Here is an 18,436-nt window from a genome sequence, read left to right on the forward strand (position 1 = left end):
GGTGAAGGAAGGAAACAGGTCGCACTGGGTGATCGTTCAGCTGTGGCATCGTGTTAAAGTCCTGGCAGTCACCTCGCTGAGCAAACACTGCCTCCCTGTTGAGCTGATACGGGTTTTGTGAAGGGAAGGCTGGGCAATGCTCGGTGGAGATTGTTCGTGCGGTCTGGTCTTCGAAACGCCCACGTGCAGTGTGAGGAAGAACATAACTTTACACTTTTCGCACGTTTTACACCTGAACTTACCTCAAAATGCTTCAAAGCACAGACACAAAAGAGCAAAGCAATGCTGCAGTGAAGATAAAACACTATCAGGAAATAAAAGCACACACACACACATACACACGCGAAACAAAGCAGGGCTGGGAACGGCACACCCATCTCTTCAAAACACAGCCATCGCCTTTCACTACATTGTTAATACCAGACATTTTATATCAAGCATTTTATTTGTTCTTCATAGACTTCCATAATGCTTTCAGATGATGCGACCACTACTCTGAGAGGAGGCTAGTAAATCTACAACCTTTAGCATCCATTTTCAGCTCTGGATGCATATTGAGCGCTGCTGTTTAGGCCTCATGTGTGCATTGCCTCCCATCTCCCAGCTCTATCTTGTGGTTATGATATCATAGAGAGAAAAACAAAGGCATTCTTTCCTAAGTGCACACTAACACATTAAATATTCATCTGACCACAGAAACCCCTCTGAAATGGGGCTGGTGTGGAGCACCGGCACCCCTCTGGCCCTCCAAGCCCTGCAGAGTAGAAGTCAAATGTTGGCGGTTGGACTTGACACAAAGCAGCTATAGCCGGGGTCAGCTGGCCAAAGAGACTCTTATGCGGATCATTTAGACAGCTATTAAAACTTTTCTACAGGGAGCAACAGTTTTCTTTTTAAGACACTTGCCATGTGCAGAAATGGCAAAATTCCTGCTTCAAGCTACACGGGCAGTCCGAAGCTCATGCCCTACCACCTCTGATCACAATTTCCCAGTAAGGCTTACAGGCTCACACAGACAAAAGGGACGAGGAGTAAAACTGAGAGGAGGTGCCGAAAGCTTCAAGCCACCTCCCAGTCGACGTGCAATGTTTAGAGCAACTGCAAGGCCAGGGTTAATGAGCGCCAGGTCTTGTTCTAATGATGCCACCGCTCGCTCACTCCTTCCAAACATCGCCCTCTCACAAGCCACTAAACCCCCTGCTGGAAGCTGCGAACAGTGTGTCGCTAAAGCATCCCTGCCAACTGGAACTGGGCCACGGGATCCACAGCTCAAGTGTGTTCATGTGCATGTTTGTGGGTAACTGAATGATCACTTTCATCCCTAAAGAGTCAGCCAATTCATCTCAGACCACCAGTGGCCACAGAAAAACTGACCAATTATCATTTTTTTCCCCCGTGCTGCCTGTCTTTTTTTCCAACCAGAGAGCAGTGGGATGTATCATTTCCCCGACCTCAGCCGTTTGAGGTGGTGTAAATCTCTTAATAACTACACAAGGACACATATAGGGGCTATATTTGGAGGACTGCTTCCCCTGGCCGCCCCTGCTCTGGCTTGGAACAGACAGTAGCCACAGTGTCTATGTGGGTTATGGAGCCTGTACCAGGCGCTGTGTGTGTGTGTGTGTGCAGAGAGAGAGAAATATTCTGGCTTCTACCTTCCATCAAAGTTTAAAAAGAAGGCCACATGTGAATAAAAATGATATTACAGAGTGTGCAAGAGCGTACGAGTCTATCCGGGATTTGTTCTGAGTAACAGCACAGAGCAAAGTGGCAGGCCAGAGGGTGGACTCAGTCACACACACTCACACAAACAGCTGCAGAGCAGCAACACGACTCCTGTCTCTGCTCCTACAGATTAGTCATGACTGACTCTTTTTCTTCTCACACATTTAAAGTTTCATCCAACTCCTAATGAGTGAATGAAGAGCGACAATTTTGATTTGAGTGCCTGCTTGTGTTCACATTATGTCGGAACATCACCCCTCCGTGTATGTGGCTGCCTGCGTGTGCGTACGGGGAGGGGGCTTCAAAGCTTGATATTTCTATATAGTTTGTAAAGAGAGGCCGGAAGCGAGGCGGTGGGCACAAACAAATGGACAGAGCGGTAAACGAGAGGAAACTTTACCCATGGGTCAGCCTCGGAGGGAAGATATATTGCCCATGGGTCAGTGCAGAGAAAGGACGGGCAAAATCCATATTGGTCCGTCTGCCTTGCCCCGTTTATATAGTGATAAAATATTCAAATCCAGCCATTACTTCACATTAGGCCACTCTGTAGAGATGCCAGGGAGAAAACCACAGAATGTATACATGCCGGTTCACACACAGTTTTGGTGCATTGATAGTTACATTAAAATGTCTTCCTCCCATTAGAGGCACAGCCCTCATCCGCACTCACGTCTGACATTTAAGGTGTGTTCACATGTGTATTTGTACATGAGTGCGTCTGCATAAAAGGCATGATCAGAGGTTTTTTCTCATCTCATCGTTTCCCTGAACAGGGCATCAAAGTGATATGGGGGCTAAGTGTGTGCGGGTTAGGTACTCGGTTGGATTAAAGAAGCGCTGCTTCGCTTCTTAGAGTTAAGTCTCACCTCCTGCACACAGACACGCGCTAAAGTCTCTTTCTCTTTCCCTTCTCTTCGTTATGTTTAACAGCGATGACTGTATGGTCTGCTAACCTCGTCTGGGTGTTTCCTTCTGACTAAGTGCTGTGTCAGTCAGACCTGAATTTGCGTGGGTGTGGGTGTGAGAGACGAGTGGTTATTGGGGATAGATGCACTCACTTTTTTTCTTTTCTTTTAATCTTGTTAAAAAGACCAACAAAAGCACTTTTGTCCACTGCTGCACTCCTGCAGCAGTTGGTAGTGTGTTGTTTCTTAGACTTCAGGTTCAGGGAAACAAAATTCCTCCAGTAATTATTTTTGACCACTTACGCTATCGTTATCTGCGGATGACGTGGCAGCAGGTGCAGCTTGTATAACATTTAGTGTCTAGCCAATGTATTTCAAGGTCTGCTGACATTCTAATAATATTTTTGTATGTGGAAGCTGAAAACACGGTGACGGTCTCTTGCTCTCTCTCTCTTTTTTAAATATGAATATATATATATACATATATATATATATAAATGAATTGCACTGAAGCATACTGATGCTCGTCACAGTCCAAACTAATTTTACACTAATTACAGTTTAGACAGGAAAAGTTGTTTTGCCAGGATGTGTCAAACCGCTGTGCTCCAGAAAGAAATTAGGGAGAAGGGGAATTTTCTAATAGGACTCTTGTTATTGTGTTTGCTATTTTTGTACAAGCCTGGCAACAAGTGCCAGTTTTCCAGGTTGTGTAGGAGGTAAAATGTGCAAGTGCTTGACTTTCTCTCCTCCTCATGTCTTTCTTTCAGGGCACAGGGTGAAGTTAGAAGACACCCAGAAGATGCAGTTCTCAGACAGGCTGTCAGAGATCGAACGCTACCAGCGGAGTATGAGGATAGGCCCAGGAAACACCAATCCTCGCCAAATCCACCAACCCCACCTTGGCACCACACCAGGTAAGGAGGTCCACTGACATATACGAGTACAACCAGCAAACTTTCACATCTCTTTCGAAAGTACTAGTTGTGAAACTGTGACGCTGAATGAGTGTGTGTAGGGAAAATTCACAAACGTAATTTGCTGTTACTTTCGTGCTGACCTTTATTTATGATTCAACTTTGACCCTTTTTATTGATAGTTTTAGGCCTTTGCTTGACTCTGAGCACACACACACACACACACACACACACACACACATCTGAAAAACTCAACATGGCTACATCTAAAAATACACAAATGTTGTTGTGAGTAATTTTATTTGTTGGAGCCATTTTCTTCTACTGAGCTACACCCACAAAGCATCACTGTGCATCTACCTGTGACGGGAAGCTCGTAAACATTAATGGCGACCCACATTATTTAGCTTCATGACAGACTTAGATCAGCTGAAAGAAACGACTTCCTGCTCCTACTATCGCGATACTGTAGACAAAACAAAGTGTGCATATTTTTAACCGTGTTTATCTAATTTTCCACAAACATATTTAAGAGAAGAAAGTCATCTACAGCCCATATTTTCAAAAATGAGTTAGAAGGAAGAATATGTACACTTTAATTTGGCCCTTTAATGACTTAGAACTGAAAATCTCCTTTAATAAGCCGAACATATTTGGTTTAATTTGGCTGAAGTAATTGAATCTGTCAGCACAGCACATGCTGTTCACCTCACCCTGAGCTAAGCCAAGAGACTTTCATGTTCTCCGCAAACTTTCCTGAGGTCTGTTCCACTAATCTGAGAGCTGTTATGTGTTGGCCGTTCGAGGGGAAGCTCATGTCAGCTTTGTCCCCGGATGCCCTGCGCGGGTGGGTCTGGGCCCCACAGTGCGCGGGGTAGAATCTGCAGCCAGGTGGCACGGCCGCCGCTGCCAGCCGAGCTTGGCCAAGTTGCCGAAGCTGGCCTCCGCACACCGTGCAACTACAGCCTCAGGAATGTAGCAGCCTTCCGCTACCTTGGCAATCACGTCAGTCTGAGACTGTCCGAATGTGTAGGGGTGCGGGGGAAGCTGGGGGGAGAGCTGAGAGTCAGACAGAGGTGGTGCGACTGGAGGGGAGGAGGCTGTGTGTCAGCTGTGGACAGCTGCGTGGGTGAGGATGACTCTTCCCTCTCTGTTGGAGCCTCTTTAACAGGAAGCACACATGCCTGAACGCAAACTTCGGCCCACTCTCTGGTTCTCATGCTGGCTAATGAATCTCATTACCTTTGTATCAGCATGCTGCTGTGTACAGGAGGGCTTGTTTGGGACCTCTGAGCCGTGTGTGGGTGGAACACTATCAGTGTGCACACTGTTTGGCCTTGTGCTTAGCTTAGCCAGCGCTGACTCACCAGTATGGGGCTATCTTACAGCTGACTGCAGAGAACACGGGGTCTTTCACCCTTCTCTCCCCTGTCCTTACTTACTGTTGATATCGCTTTTGTTCCCCTGTACGGCGTGTACCCAGATGAAAACACGTCAGCCATTTTAGAAACACCAGCGACAGGTTATGCTGAAACTAAACGGTGCGGCTCTTCGACACAATACAGTCACTGTGATGATCATTTTCTGACGGCTCAGGGTTTGCCGTGCGCACCGCAGGCTGCCTGCCAATAAAAAGACCCCTGCAGCAAAGCTCACACTTTAGGTTTCTGACTTGAAAAGTGGGCGGGGGGAGCGCATGGGCGGGCCGGCGGGGATGCACGCCAATCGGCGGGGAGGTGTACAGACACGGTCCAGACAGCAGACGAAGCGCTCGGCTCTCGTCTGCCTCACGCAGGATTAGGGCAGGAATTAGACTTGCCTGGCTTCAAAGGCCTGCAATGTTGCAACACACACATGTAGTCGGAGAGCAGACACAACACGCTAACATCTCTTGGAAGTGTCAAGATAAGTTAAAGGCCTTGAGCTTCAAGTTACAGCTGCCGGTGACTCGAGGCTGTCTATAAGAAGCGCATGTGAGTGAGACAGACGAGGGGAAGGGCTGTAAAAACCACACACCTTAATCTGTGGTATTACCATCGTGACGGCACACCGCAGGGCAAGAGTGGTAAAATAATTAAATAACAGAGGAGAGAGCCTTTCTCCCTCCCACCTCGTCTATCCGCTGGCTGAGCGGCAGCCCGTGGATGTATGTTGTGGCACGGGTCCCGCAGAGCGGTCCCGTATGCGCAGGAATCGCGCACAGACAACAGCACGACAGCATTACGAGCAAAGCTCAAACAAAAATAGACTTGTTGTAATAAATCCCATCCAGAGACACAGGGAGGTGTTTACATATCAACAACACACACGTCTCTGCTTTTGACAATCCCTGCCAGACGCTGTTGTACTTTGCAGATACTTTAAGTCCCGAAGCCTGTTTGTTTGAGAATTGCCGGGTGATAGATCGCCCATCAACATGTTATAATTAAATGGATTCCCTTCTTGCTGTTACAAAAGATGTTTTCCATTATCCGAGGCTGGAACCTCCCCCCCTCCAACCCCGTCCCCTCTGAAGATGGCTACAAAAAGGAAAGCATAGTGTCACCCTCCTCCTCCTCCTAAAGCCTACTTGCTTCATATTGTTGTCTGAGCCGTGAAATTCTGTCTCAGTCTGCTCGTCAACAGGACACGTCTGCAGACATCAGCTACCGCTGGATTCTTAAATCACACCGAGACAAAGATGATTGCACCATAAGCACACTGAAAATAAAACACGCACACGCACACACGTAGTTTCATTCTAGTGTTGCAAGTTCTCCGCTAGTGTCCCAGACAGACAGGGTAATTAAGAGCTCATTACAGTGCATGCAGTGACAGGATTCCTGCGCGCTGGCAGACGCTACACTCGCTGCTTGTTTTTGTTCTTCTGTGTCCACAGGTAAGCCTGCTAGACATGTGGAATGATTCTCAGCTAGGGTGGAGGGACTGTGTGTGCGTGTGTGTGTGTGTGTGTGTGTGTGTGTGTGTGTGTGTGTGTGTGTGTGTGTGTGTGTGTGTGTGTGTGTGTGTGTGTGCGCGTGTGTGTGGTTGAAAAATGCATGGTTCAACTCGTGCAGTCAAGCAAATCTGACACTCAGACAATCAAGTACTAAATTGTTATTCTGGTTTTCAAAACCTCAAGTGAGCTACATGTGTATACTATGTGTATCTGTGGGTGGCAGTTTTTTTTCTTCCCTTCCTCTGATACACAATGTATTCGACAGCATTTACAGTCTTAAGGGAAGCAAGCAGCTGATTGAAAATTTGATTTATATCAAAGTTAAAAGTGGAAAACAGATTCCAGTTTTACCCTAATCCGTTTTAAAAGCGGACAAAACTCAACAAGCCCTTGGCAGAGCCTCTAACAGACAGCCGAGAAGAAAGACGCTCTTTTAACTTTAAATGTGTTTTAACAGTTAGAGAGGCAGGAGGGGGAGAAAAGAAATGGAGCACCAATTTAATCATCCAAAAAGAAAGTCCTGGCACTTTTGAGGTGGTATCACTTAACATGTTATTTGTTCCAACACCTGTGTGTTCCTCTCTGAAGATGAATATCAGATACTAGCATAACGTTCCACCATCAAGTCAAGTGCTCAGGGCTTTGATGACGGCCCAAAAGTGCGTGTGTGTGTGTGTCTGAGTCATGTGGTGATGTTGCTGAAAAACTCGGCGTAATCTTTCAGATCTACTATATTACTCACTACATTTTTTTTTTTTTTTTTTGCCGTATTCAGCTTTTACCCGGAAAGCTCTTGCCCGTTAATGACTCTTCTACAAATGTTGGTACCGCTGGCGTCACGCTGCACAACTGGCGCACATCTGCTGCAGCTCGGCTCTGGCGCGCTCGCTCAGTGCGTTCAAGCTGTGGCCTCTGAGTTGGAATTGACTCGAAAAAGTCCCATTTGATGGAGGACCGGCCTGATTCAGCCCCTCCTGCCTCGTCCACAGTGACCACACTGTTTACTCCACATAAACAAGCCGGCCGGCCCCCCAGATTCGAGGCAGCGCTCTGCTACTGCCGCAAACTCAGAGGCTCGAGCTAATTCACACATCCCGAACGACACGATCAGCCAATTAGAAGCAAGAGCGAGACAGGAAATTAGCGCCGTCAGGTAGCTGTGGTGTAGGCTTTAGAGTATAGCCACCGCGCTCGTTGGGTTTCATGCAGACTTGTGCCAAACCCGAGCAGGAAGCTGGCCCTCTGAGGTAAATGCAACTAAAACGAGCAGGAACTGGAACAGTCCTTTAGACACTCTGTTTTACTTCTGCACTCCACTATTTACATAATATGTCAATGGCCACCACAGAGTTTATTTGTTATGGTGCCTGAAAGCTTCACTTGTGGTTAGTCTCTTTTTGTGACCCTGAGATGAATAATTCAAACTGAAAATGTTTCTTTTCTTCAACTGAGAAAAAAAAAGCTCTTTTGAAGCCCTGGTGGGGAAAAAAAACACAAAAAAAAAAAAAAAACAAAGAAAAGGAGAAGTGAGAGCGAGATGTTTTTTACCAGACTCAACTGTTTGTGTAAGTTATAATTTCACATCAGAGCCGGGCCCAGTTTTACATTTCAGCAATTACAGAAACTACATGTGTGCCATGAACAGTCTCTATTGAGTCTGGGGAGAGGGGAAGGGCGGGCGGACAACGAGCCCTGAAAGAGAACATAGGATTTTTCAGCCCATGTGTTTGTTTTTGCTCACGTTATAAGTGAGGGCTCAAAAGACATATCAAATGTCCCACATAGCTGAGCCAAGGCCGTGTTCCTCCCCTCTCTAACACGCTCTCTTTCTCTCCCCTTCCCTCGCTGGCGTCTTTCTTTCTGTCTTGCTCGCTCTCTCACATTCTCTCCCTGCTGCGACGCCTAAGGCCTGAGCGAAACAGGAAGCCAGCACAAGGACCAGCATTCACTGTGTCTCAATGACACGCTTCATTACGGCAGGCGCGTTACATGTCTCAGAGGCGTCGCTAGATCCGGAGTCACGAGGATGGACGCCATTTTGGCTCTAACATCTTCTCAGCCTCCTCCTTTCATGTACACATGCACTTCAAAAAGCAGCACATGTGTGTGTTTATATGCGAGTCCTCTCCAAAACTACACTGGCACCACCCCAAAAGCTTCTCATTAGTGACGCGGTCGCCGCTTCTTCCCTGCTCAGCCACCGCCTTCCTCACTCCTCGGCTCCGCCCAGGGCTGAGGGGCGGCCGGCCGTCTTATTAACAGGGGTAATCTGTGCCTCTGGTATTGACGTTGTCTGCTGGCCAATCAAAATATTTGAAGGAAATGTTTATTTTCTTGAGCGAATCGCACCAGCTGCTTGCAAGCCTTTCTGAATAAGGCCATTTATGTTTAAGAATTTGCCATTGTGAGGCATAGTGCAGGACCTCTCAGTGACTGAGTGCTGATTTGGGTCTTTGCAAAGGAAGTGGAGGAGCTCCAGGGGAAGCAGAGATCGTACACTAGTTAAGCCCAGTGTGGCTATAGGTGAACAACCCAGCACCGCCCTCCTCTCTGCCTCTGGCATCCCCTCTCCATCCTAATTGCCGCTACAGGAGGCTGGGAGAGGGAGGGTGTGCAGAGTCACGCTGAGGTTAGACGGCTGATTGATGCTGTCGTTAAAGGGAGACGACACGAGAAAAATGTAATACACGTTTTTCTGCCTGCATGTTGAAAATATTTACGCACATTTGATGAAAAAGTTTTAAACGGGACGTAGCACTATCCGGAGGCGCGCAGACTGGGCTGTCACGCAGCACATGTGCCGAGGCGCTCCACGCAGCTTCGTGCACGTTGTCGTGTAACAACTGCGCCGTCTCAGACCGAGAGCAAACAGCCAGCTGTTTGTGCTGCGGTGTGACCGTCCAGTGTGAAGCAGGGTCCCACGCGTTGGGCCAGTAGCTCCTCGACCCTCCTCGGCTTCCTGACAGCTTGGCTGGATAAGCTTCACAGGTCTCTCCGGTGTCTCGCCTGAAAGTCCCAAAAATATCTCATATGCACCCATCGAGCATGTTTTTCCAAGCTTGGTCTCACTGTGGTGAGAAAACCACCCCTCCTCTTCCCAGCCTTCACTGCTCAGTCAGCAGAGACCGACCTGTGACAGGAAAACATCTCCAAATGTCCAGATGTCAAGACGGTTCTGCCCAGTCTGTCGAGAAGGCGTTTTTGGATTGTGTTTTAGATTGCTAAGGCGCAGGCAGTGACCTCCTCACCCTGTACACGCACACAACTCGTATTAATTCCCAGAATTGCTCTACTGGATTGTTTATAAAGCCCACATCCTCACATATTGCTTGTATTTGTGTGTGTTCTTGCAGCCCTGTGGCAGGAGCAGATGGACACCCCCACCCTGAAGACCTGCAAGGTGGAGGAGGACCTGAGACCATGGCCAGGTGAGACACTGCAATGCACTGCTTTTTTTTTTACCCCACACACTCTTTTTGTCTCTTGGCTTTCAAGGTTATTTTTATAGCGCTCATCAAAAACCAGCTTGACAAGGAGGTTTCTAAAAACACATTATATGCAATAAAATGCCGTCATACAGAAAATTATACGAGGACAGTTCGTGCAGTCTCTGAAATACTAAAAGGCAATCAACAGTTATAGATAAAATATAAGCAAATTAAATTAAACATATTTAAGTCAAAATCAAATCAGAAACCTGTCTGAGTGTCTCAGACTGCAGACTGGTTGGTAAGGGGAGAGACGTTTTGATGTGTTTAGTAGGTCATGGTTGGTTCTTGCAAGAAGTCTCACTATTACACTTCATACTTGATAAAAGAACTAATTTAACTAAGCATGAGACTCTGTATTTATTTTAGGATGTTGTTTATGCATGACGGTGTCTTTGTGTGTGTGTTTCAATTTGAAACCGAGGGTGTTCGCTAGTTGCGAAAAAACAGCCTGAAGGGTGAAGTCACTAGTAAGGACTTGTGTGAGCAAGCGTGCAAAACACAATGAAGATCGCTTTGAATATAAGTCTTTAAAAACATCTCGCACTGCTTTGTTTTAATTAGTAAACGTAGTTTTTCCAAACTGAAAGAAACAAGCTGGAAAGGGTGCGCCAATGATATTAGAGTCTGTTTCATTTTGCCTGTAGGGCCCAACTACATCACACGGCGTTCCCGTAATGCCACCATCCTTCTCGCTTTTTTTTTCTTCATTGTCTTCCGCTGCCTTTCCCCCTTCTCCTTTGTTTCATTTGTATCTTGGCGATTTTGATTAAAAGCCCTCTCAGTCTTGCATTCTCCTACGCACAACCCACCACTCCACACCGGACGTGCTGACTCATACGCTCACGCTGTGACGAAGTCCCGCATTCAGACACAAAATGACTTTTAGATTTAGCACTGCGCTCTTGCTCTCTTTTCTGCATTTTATCAGATACAACGCAATGTCTAAAGAAATGTGTCTAAGCACTGACACAGCAGAATTATACGTGTTTGTTGGCGTCTGTGCAAAGGCACTCGGGGCTGTGTGAGAGACTGGAAGCAGCAGTGAGAAAAAAAATTTAACAACAGCGATTCTCATGTAGCTACAATCCCAATGACTGGTTAACAAATACATCACACCAGTCACTTTACAAGTGAGTATCGTATCTCTCGCAGAAAAAGATTTACTTAACAAAAAAATATTTTAATCGCGTCACCTCGTGTGTCGACGCATTAGGGAAATCTCAGGGTTTTTATAATCACAAACTTCTTTTTCCCTTGCTTGTGTTGCATGTCACAAGTTGAGAACATGCAAAATCCTCCGCACTCACATGATAAAGTGCTAACGTGGATGAGGCTTTGGGGCTGCCGACCGTGTTGCCACAGTACAGAGGTGATCGGTATTTGCATCCGACATGATGCTCCGGCTCCACAGCCTCGGCGCTTAAATAAACACCTGGAGATCATTTGTGTTCATTTGGGTCTCCTATTCTGCAGCACCGGCCCTGCCGTGGCATTACGTTACCCTGTACTCGTCGGCCAATTATCAACAGCGCCTTCTCAAGCTAATGGCATCCACTGTTCAAACCAGTCAATAAATCAACCGGACGCTTTCTGCTTGTGAAAGGACTTAAATCCCTTCTCGGGAGTCCACAATGCAGAGCAGCTGGGCCTTTTCAGGGATTATATCAGAGAAAAAGATTAGAAAACATTCTTATTACACAGCACAGTGGCTCTTTCCACGTAGCCGCACCAGCCTGGGCTTCTCTCTTTTTCCTCCTTTCACTTATTTGCCTGAGACACCCTTCCCTGGGTGCTGGCCGTCACAGTTTGCATCAAGCCTGAGTAAACATTTCACAGGTGAACGCCTGGATTTGCATCCCCCCCATTGTCAGCCACCACATTCAGGCACACGTGCATACACACACACACATAAGCCCGTGCACAATTACACACAGAGACGTGACCGCCTCAAACCTGCCCTTGTGTTAACAACCAAAATCAGTTTCTCCCGTATGCAAACGAGACAAACCTCCTGTCATATCTGGGTTACACGCTTGAGTGTGGACTAGAGGACTTCTTGACCTAAGCAGAAAGGAGGAGGGCTCCACCCTTGGCACTGCAGAATTCAAAAAGAGCATGGCGCTGCACTTCAGAGCTCATGCTGGAACACCGTGTTCTCTATAAAAGCCCCGATTCCCAGCTACCCGCTTCATACACTCAGAACATCACACACTGTGCTAGCTAGGCCTCTGGGGTCCATCCTTTATCCTGTCCCTGCAATTTAGTCAACACGTTTCAGATGAGCCTAATGGAGATCATGTGTGGTTTTGTGCCGTAGAGGTTACAGGCAGCGAGTACTCGGCTCAGTTAGGAAGACCCTCTCTGCCAAAGATACACCACCGTTACCACAGCCGCAGCAGCAAACCCTGCACTTATGTTGGGTGGGGGAGGGTGGGGATGCAGGAAGGTATGCAACGCAGTCAAGAGGGAGAAAAAGCAGACTGCAAACTTTGCTTCTCAATTACAGGACACTTTGTTTAGCCCTCTCCTCCAGAGGGAGCTACTGTACTGTACCAGACTCCTCAGGGCTCCCAGCCAAAAACCTGAGACTGCATAAGCCCATTAAGGTGTTGTGATAAGCGTCCAGTCCAGTTTCCCCTGACGGAACACAGGAGTCGATCCCCACCGCAGTTTGGCCCACACATTTCCACCGACTTCAATTAAGCGGAGATCGTGGGCGGCGTGGGCGGCGTAGGCGGCAGCAGCGAGAGCTGTCGTGTCCCCAAGCCACAGAACGCCTCCCCGGTTTCACCCCGAAGCCTAAATTTAGCACAGAGTGGGACAGATGAAGGGACAGACAGAGAGAGAGAGAGAGGGAGCAAAAGCTTTTTGAGAGTCCGGTAGGAATTAGTAGGCTGACTCCACTTCACCCGAATCAACAGCAGCTGAGGGCTTGGATTTTCCTCGCGTGAAATCAGATACGGAGCTCGACTCCTGTGCCTGGTAGACTCTGGAAAAAGAAACAGCCCCCCCTACCACCACCACCACTACTAACTCCCTCATCCCCTCCCAAAAAAAAGGAAATTCAACAGCAGCAATGTGTTGCTGAAAAAAAAACAAAGAGTAAAGCTGGGGCCATGGAAATTGCAAAGGAACTGATTTTTTTGCAGCTGAAAATGGACCCTCTTCTCCAGACACAGGGAAAAGACATTTCAACAAGACCGTGGCACGCAAGTTTGGCATTCTCCCCCCTCGGGGCTGTGGCGTGCAAGCGCTTGCTATTTGACAAATACAAGCTTTCTTTTCTCTGCCATCCAAATCCACATTTTACACTTGAAGTCATGTGGGCACACTGGACCCATGGAAGCCACACGCAGACAAACAAATAACCACGGGCGTACACAGGCGTGGGCTGAGCGCATACTGTAGGCTGACATCAGGTGTGAGGAACACTCACTAGTCTTTATGGCATACAACCAGGTCAAGGGCGTTTGTTCTGGCTGAAGGCCACCTTATTGCTTTGGAAAATATCGGAGTATCATGAACACAAAGACTCGACGCGGTCAACTTGCCAAGCAACGCTTAATATTTCACACCTTTACCTGGGAATTTAAAAGTGTGTCTGAAGCCAGTAAAACCACAACAGTAGCAGGTAATTTTCCCAGTGTTAGCATTTAGCTTACATGCAATTAAAACAAAGTGAAAATAAATCAAAGGTATCGTAAGTACATTAAGCAGAAACTTGGAAAATAACTGGTGCTGTACTTGGACTGAAACACAAATACTATCGGAGGTGTCAGTCGGCAGCTTTCATAAATCTGTGAATGGGTTCGTTTCCCAAGCTCGGGTGGTGTAAGATCAGCCAATAGCACTCCTTAGCTGAGCGAGGAGGGAAATATGGTGTTTGAGTTCCTTGGTGACAGTAGTGGCATCAAATCTCAGAGCAGCAAACCGCCAAGCCGAACCCTTCAGCAATATTTCTATTTCCCTTTTGCCAGCTGAATAAATGAGAAGGTGTGCAGTGAAATGGCAGACATAGCAGCCTGGTTCCACTGTGCTTCGTTACCTGTGAGATTACACTTGGCAGCGACTCTGACAGGTCATTCACTGTGATACACATTAGTTTAGATATACACAGAAACACAATTTCTCTTCCTGCGTCCCCTCCCCTTCTCTTTCTCTCTGACCGTCTCCAAGTGCGACCGTCTGCCTCTGCCACCTAAATATGATTTATGACAAGCCGCACAACAGTGCAGCGAGCTGTCTGTGTTTATACAAAGCACCCCTCACTACAGACAATGCCTCTTTTCATTGCTCTGAAAAAGATAGAAAACTGTGCGTTGCGTCTTTTGAAGCAGTGGTGGGAGGGCTGTGGCAAGGGGGCCTTTTCATAACTTCAGTCTTGTGCACGGGGCTGTGGGATGATGTGCTGTCAGTGCTTGATGACTGTTATTAAGCAAAGAAATGTCTCAGTTCATTACTTTGAGCAAACATTTCCATGGACCGGTATATCGCAAGAAACTTGAGCTCAGAATTGGGGGTCTGGGGAGATTTGCTGCTCTGGAAATGTGGGTCTTTTTTTTCTTGTGAATAATAGAAAAGAGAGATCTCTGAGTCGCTGGTTTCATAATTGCAAGAGCAGTTTGAATGTTTTCTGGCTCTTTCCAACCTTTTGTTTCTCTGTTTTTATAACAGCGACTACAGAGCTCTTCCCGCAGAGGACCACCTTCCCGTCTCTGTCACCGCTGACCGACCCTCGCTTCTCAGATCCCCGCATGCACTACCCCGGGGCCTTCCCCTACTCCACCAACACCTCCAGCACCGGCATTAGTGGCCTTAGCATGTCAGCCTCTACTAGATACCACACCTACCTGCCACCACCCTACTCAAACAACCAATCCCAAAACTTCCAGTCCAACTCTTACCTGTATTATGGCACAGGCTCTGGATCCTACCAGTTCTCCATGGTGGCTCCAGGGAATACCGGGGGCGAGCGCTCTCCCACCCGCCTACTGTCCTGCTCGGGGGCTACAGGCACTGGCGGGACCAACAGCCTGATGAACCCGGGCCTAAACACCCAGAGCGAGGGCGTGGAAGCCGACGGCAGCCACAGCAACTCCCCCACAGCCATGAGCGCTTCGGGTCGCTTGGATGAATCTGTCTGGAGGCCTTACTGACTGACAGACAGCTAGACAAGAAGAGAAGGAGAAAACAAAGTAAAGAGGATGATGAACAAAGAAAAAAGAAGCTGAACACTGAAAGAAAAGAAGAAGAAAAAAAAACAAAAAAAGAGAAATGCTGCATGTTTGTCTTTTATTTCTCCGGCACTCGCTTTAAAGACCTTCTGCTTTTACCAAATCCCCCAAGACTTCTATTTGTTTTGTAAATTCTTGAACTCCTGCACTGTACCGAGGTACCGTCAAAGAACCGGAAAAGCCATACGAGCTGACGCGTTACTTGGCAGAGACTGTAAACAGAAGAGAGAGTAAAACGAGTGAAGCCGCAGTAATGTGCCGGCCTCATTTGTCTTGTGCAAACAGGTACTCATCAAAGACAAATGAACAAAAGGCGGCGGAGGTGTGATCAATCAGCACAGCTGACGAACTGAAAAACCGCAGCAGAAATCCCTCAAACAGACCGATCCAGCTCACTCGGCGGGTGGAGGAGAGAAGTCGGGCTGGACTCCTGCGAGGCATGGCTGCACTGCTGTAGCAATCCTTCCTTTTTAAAGCTTTAATTTCTGTCAAATTTCAACATTGTAAAAAATTATTGAGTCAGTTGTGAAAACATTGTCAGTTGCACCCAAGGCTGTTTCGTGCGCTCACGGTGGTTATGCAGTACCTTATTGCCTAATTTATTATCCAAATGGACACATTAGTGTTTGGAGCCACACTGCGCAGTGGACGTTTCGACACAACTGCTGCATTATTGAGAAACAAAAGCATTTTACATGTCACGTTTTTAGATATGACTCCTCCTCTGCCGCGTCATCAGTCAATCACGCTTCAACAGGACAGTGGCTGATATTTCAAGGAATGTATAAAGACTAAAGCAGAGGAGGGTTTCTTGGTTTTTTTGTTTTTCTGTAGGAGTCCTGTTGTCTCTACTCTTTACTTTTCCTTTGATGTTCTTATTCAAGCCCTTTTCTAAAGAAAAAAAAGTCCTAGTCTGGTATTTTTAAACTGGATGAGACAGTTTACCTTTCATATTTATTTGAGCCAAAATTTGAGGAAATGTATGCATATACCCCAAATCCTTAAGCATTTCTCTCTGCCTTTCCTTTTTTTTTTTTATATAAATATATATACAGTATATATACCATGTTTTGTTGTTAAGTATAAATTTGGAATTTGTGTAATATATTGCTACTAAATTATAAAAAAAAACCAAAACCTTTAATGTAATTTTTTGCCTTCCAATGTAGCTTTGATGCACTAAAACTTTTATTCCTGAGTGAACAGTGCCCAACAGCATCTTCTAGAGCTGTAAGCTTTTTAAAAAGTTCCAAAATTGCCTTTCTGCGCTTAAAAAAAACAAAAAAGCCATTTGCTGAATTTTTTGCACTATGTTTGAACTTTCATTTCTCTCTTTATTTTTGGGTTTATACATTTACAAATATCCAGAAGCGTGCCGAACTAAACATGGATAGATATATAGACATCAACTTAAGTCGCCAAATAATTTCGTGATCAGACACACAAACACATTCCTGCACCACAGGTGTGTGTGCGCATTCCCCCTGTCCTGGGAGGGCCTTTCCCCTTTAGCTACACATGTGATCCCGTGTTTCCATAAATTAGGAGGAGAGGATGAAGGGATGGAGGAAGACAGGTGGGGTCAAAAGGGGTATCTTCTTACAAAACCAGAGGCAGTTGAAAAAAAACCCTCTGTTGTTGTGCACCGGTCCTTTTGTTCTAAATAATCAGTGAGTGCTTTGAAACCTTTTATGGCTCCCAGTCTAATTTACTGTCAGTGCCAGGGGGTCGTAGCTCCGCCAGCTCTGCCTGCACACATCGCCTTGGCACGAGGTGTGCTAAAGATATCTACAAGAAGTATCAGGTATCCAGTATTTACCAGGAAACTCTTTCACAAGAATGAAGATGATTAGGATTCATGACTTTGAAAGTTGGCGGCTCATGTGATAAATAAGTAAGCTTTAATGTCAAAGTGAGAAGTGATCCAAAGAAGCTAGCATTTGCAGCTCAGGTAAAGAAAAAAAAGTATGCAAGCTGTTTTGTATGCCCTCTGCCTTATTCCTAGTTTTTTTCTAAATGACAGCGTCTCATTCCCATCTCCCTTTGGCCTGGATGTGCCTGAAAACCTTACTGTATTATAGGCAAACATCATGCAGCTAGAGAAACCACCTACGTACTGAGATTTGTGTGGTTCCTTCAAACACAAAAAACCAAAGATCTTCACAACTGCCTGTAATACTGTTTGGATGTTTTCGATGGAGAAAATGTGTGGCAAAAAATATTGTTTTTGTTTTTCTTCTGCAAACAAGCCCAAGTGTGCGAGTAAATCGTATTTTTATTGTGTGTTAATTAAAGAGCACAATGTTACTTTTTTTTAAACAATCCCTTTCCAGCAAAATGTTCCTTCATCTTGCTCTCTCCATCTCTTTGATGCTCAAAGCATGTACATCTGAAACTGGTATGTTAATTTAAAAAAAATTTCACCATGTATGTAATGATATCGATAATGCTTCTATACTGAGTGCTTGTAAAGTTTGCGATAATGTAGTTTTTATTCATTTTAATTAAAAAAAAATGTGTCTCACTTTTGTCTCCAAAGCTGTTTTCTTTTGAAGGATAAGATTTGTAAAACATGGCCACACTTCATGCTCACGGCTCCGCCCACCCACTTGTGAAACCTTTTGTTTACAGGGAGCAGCCAATCAGAAAAAAGGCTCAAAGAGAACATAAAAATAGAGCCGACAGGCTACAGCTACTTCAGCAGAGTCCAGGAATGAACCCTTATAGCCCCTTCAAAGGAACTCTTGGAGTGAAATGAATAAATCACACCTAGGTTAGATTAAAGTTGCAGATTTATGGCCACATTCTTTGAATTTATTTGCTTAATTATAAAAACAATAGCACAGTGTAGCAGTACTCCTAGGCTTGTGAGGTGTTGTAGTTTAACAGGGCGAGGTGTTGAGAGTTAAAACACGGGGGGGGGGGTACATTTTTAAATCATCTCCAGAATCCAACACACCATCACATCAGCTGAGAAATGAAGAAGGAAAAAGAAAACCCTCATAAACATCCATGGGACCTGATTCCACGCCAGCACATTTCTGTACTTCTAACTTCTTCGGCTCACACAGAAAAAATACCACGAATGCCACTGTTTTCATCTCATAACCTTACATTTGCTGGGTTGCGCCCAGTAACCCTCTAATAATTCTCCTCCTCTCTCCCATTAGCGAAACTCTCGCTGGCAATTCCTCTCGCTTCCCAGAGGTTTGAAAATGCCTCA

At 46.1% G+C, this 18,436-nt stretch overlaps 1 protein-coding gene across 2 annotated transcripts in view; it reads left to right on the forward strand.

Annotated features, from left to right (window-relative positions):
- The window catches only part of runx3 (RUNX family transcription factor 3), a 48,606-nt gene extending 30,869 nt beyond the window's left edge, over positions 1-17,737 (forward strand). For both annotated transcript variants that reach the window (XM_082517344.1, XM_082517345.1), the window contains 3 exons: positions 3,404-3,550; positions 9,842-9,916; positions 14,654-17,737. In XM_082517344.1, coding sequence (XP_082373470.1) covers positions 3,404-3,550; positions 9,842-9,916; positions 14,654-15,135 — 704 coding nt within the window. In that variant the 3' untranslated portion in view covers positions 15,136-17,737. The remainder of the gene's footprint in view (positions 1-3,403; positions 3,551-9,841; positions 9,917-14,653) is intronic.
- The last annotated feature ends 699 nt before the right edge of the window (positions 17,738-18,436 follow it).

Source organism: Aulonocara stuartgranti, assembly GCF_965226115.1.
Source record: "Aulonocara stuartgranti genome assembly, chromosome: 19".
NCBI classification, from domain to species: domain Eukaryota; kingdom Metazoa; phylum Chordata; class Actinopteri; order Cichliformes; family Cichlidae; genus Aulonocara; species Aulonocara stuartgranti.